The 1,799-nt window shown below is 41.0% G+C and overlaps 1 protein-coding gene across 1 annotated transcript; it reads right to left on the reverse strand.

Moving 5' to 3' along the window:
• Positions 1-467: 467 nt before the first annotated feature.
• Positions 468-1,232, reverse strand: LOC138901391 (uncharacterized). The gene has a single exon (XM_070189151.1). The coding sequence runs from the start codon at positions 1,230-1,232 to the stop codon at positions 468-470; it is 765 nt and encodes a 254-aa protein (XP_070045252.1).
• Positions 1,233-1,799: the final 567 nt, after the last annotated feature.

The following is a 1,799-nucleotide window of genomic DNA, read 5'->3' on the forward strand; positions in this document are numbered from 1 at the left end:
GCCTCCTCAACTGAGGGTTTAGGGGCGGGCCGATTGGCCTATCAAGAGGCTCAAATTGAGATCTTTCTCTTATGTATTCATAAGATGCATCCAGAATTTGCAACATCTCCTCAACCTCTTCTTCAAGTTCCAAGTGATTGAATAACATCAATGCCTTTTCTAGTGCATCTTCTTTAAACGCACTTGGCTCCACAACTGGTTCATTTATCTCCAACACAGAAATCTTGGCAAGGTCATCGTAATGACGAGGCAACTAAATGGCTCGATATATATTTAATACTTCTACTTCATTATACACCCTCATGATCATCTTACCTTCTCAGACTTTGATAATTGCATTTCCAGTGGCCAAGAGAGGCCGTCCCAAGATGATTGGAACTAACTCATCAGCCTCGTAGTCCAGGATGATAAAATCTGCAGGGAAAATAAACTTTCCAATCTGTAGCAAGACGTCTTCAATCACCCCCTCAAAGATAAACATAAGATCTATCAGCTAACTGTAGAATCATCGTGGTGGGTCTCAGAGCTCCTAAGCCCAATTGTTTGAACACTGACAATGTCATCAGATTGATACTTGCACCTAAATCACACAAGGCTCTACCCACGTCGATCACACCAATCCTCACGGGGATGGTAAAACTACCCGGATCCTTAAGCTTTTGTGAAAGCTTGTAATGATTCCTGGAAGTGCACTCCTCAGTAAGTGCGATGGTTTCAAACTCAGTTAACCTCCTTTTATTTGCCACTATATCCTTAATATATTTTGCATATTTTGGGACATCACAGAGCATGTCCATCAAAGGGATGTTCAAGTGTATCTGCTTTAGCATATCTAAAAATTTGTGAAACATGTGGTCATCATTCTTCTTTCTCAATATTTGAGGAAAAGGGGTAGGCACCCGCTCTGATATATGCTCAGACTCTATTTTGTTTTTCTCATCTACCTCTACAGGTTTTGGCACTCTTTCTTTTTCGAGCCCAGACGGCTCCATTTTCTTCTTAGGCACTTCTACCAACTCTCTCCCATTTCTCAACGTCACTGCATTGACTTGAGAATTTTTCTCTGTCTCACTTGGGAGAGCTCCAGCAGGTCTAGTGTTCTGATTGTTATCCATTTTCCCAAGTTGTCTCTGTAGATTTCTGAACTCTGTGCATAATTGTTCATTCTCAACCCTAACTTGTTGGTTCTCTGACATAACTTTCTGATTGTCTATCAAGTGCTTTTTCATCATGTCAGTCAAACTTTCCTCTACTTGCTGTGGTAGTTTAGGTGGCTGACTGTAATTAGCTTGAGGCCTATTATTCTGATTACCACCCCAAGAGAAGTTCGGATGATCCTCCAGTTTGGATAGTATGTGTTACCATATTTAGAATTTTGATTCATCGTCCCTCTATCTTGTTGCTCCATATAGTAGATGGACTCATGATTCGCGGGGCATATGTCACTTGTGTGACCTTTACCACATAACTCGCAGCAAGTAGACATCTATTGCACATGTTGCATCTTTTGCGCTTGGTGCATTGTCATTTTATTCATCTGATTTTCTTATCTCGCTATATCTGCCCTCATAGCTAAGAAATCATCAAGCTCAATTACACCTACTGCCTTCTGTTTACGTCCTCTTTGTGGTTTCCCATCTCTTTGCCAATTATTATCATTAGCAGTGAAATTGTTTAGCATAATCTGGATTTCACTATACGGGCTTGCCATGCATCTACCCCCACATGCTGAGTCAAGATTCTTCTTTGATGTCTCGTCCAACCCATTAATGAAAGTGTGACCCAACACCTAATCAGTC

Source organism: Nicotiana tomentosiformis, chromosome 11, assembly GCF_000390325.3.
Source record: "Nicotiana tomentosiformis chromosome 11, ASM39032v3, whole genome shotgun sequence".
In the NCBI taxonomy this organism is placed as follows: Eukaryota; Viridiplantae; Streptophyta; class Magnoliopsida; order Solanales; family Solanaceae; genus Nicotiana; species Nicotiana tomentosiformis.

What these genes read in the sequence shown, in the direction of transcription:
- LOC138901391 (XM_070189151.1), bottom strand. Translation starts at nt 1,232, where the DNA reads ATGATGAAAAAGCACTTGATAGACAATCAGAAAGTTATGTCAGAGAAC.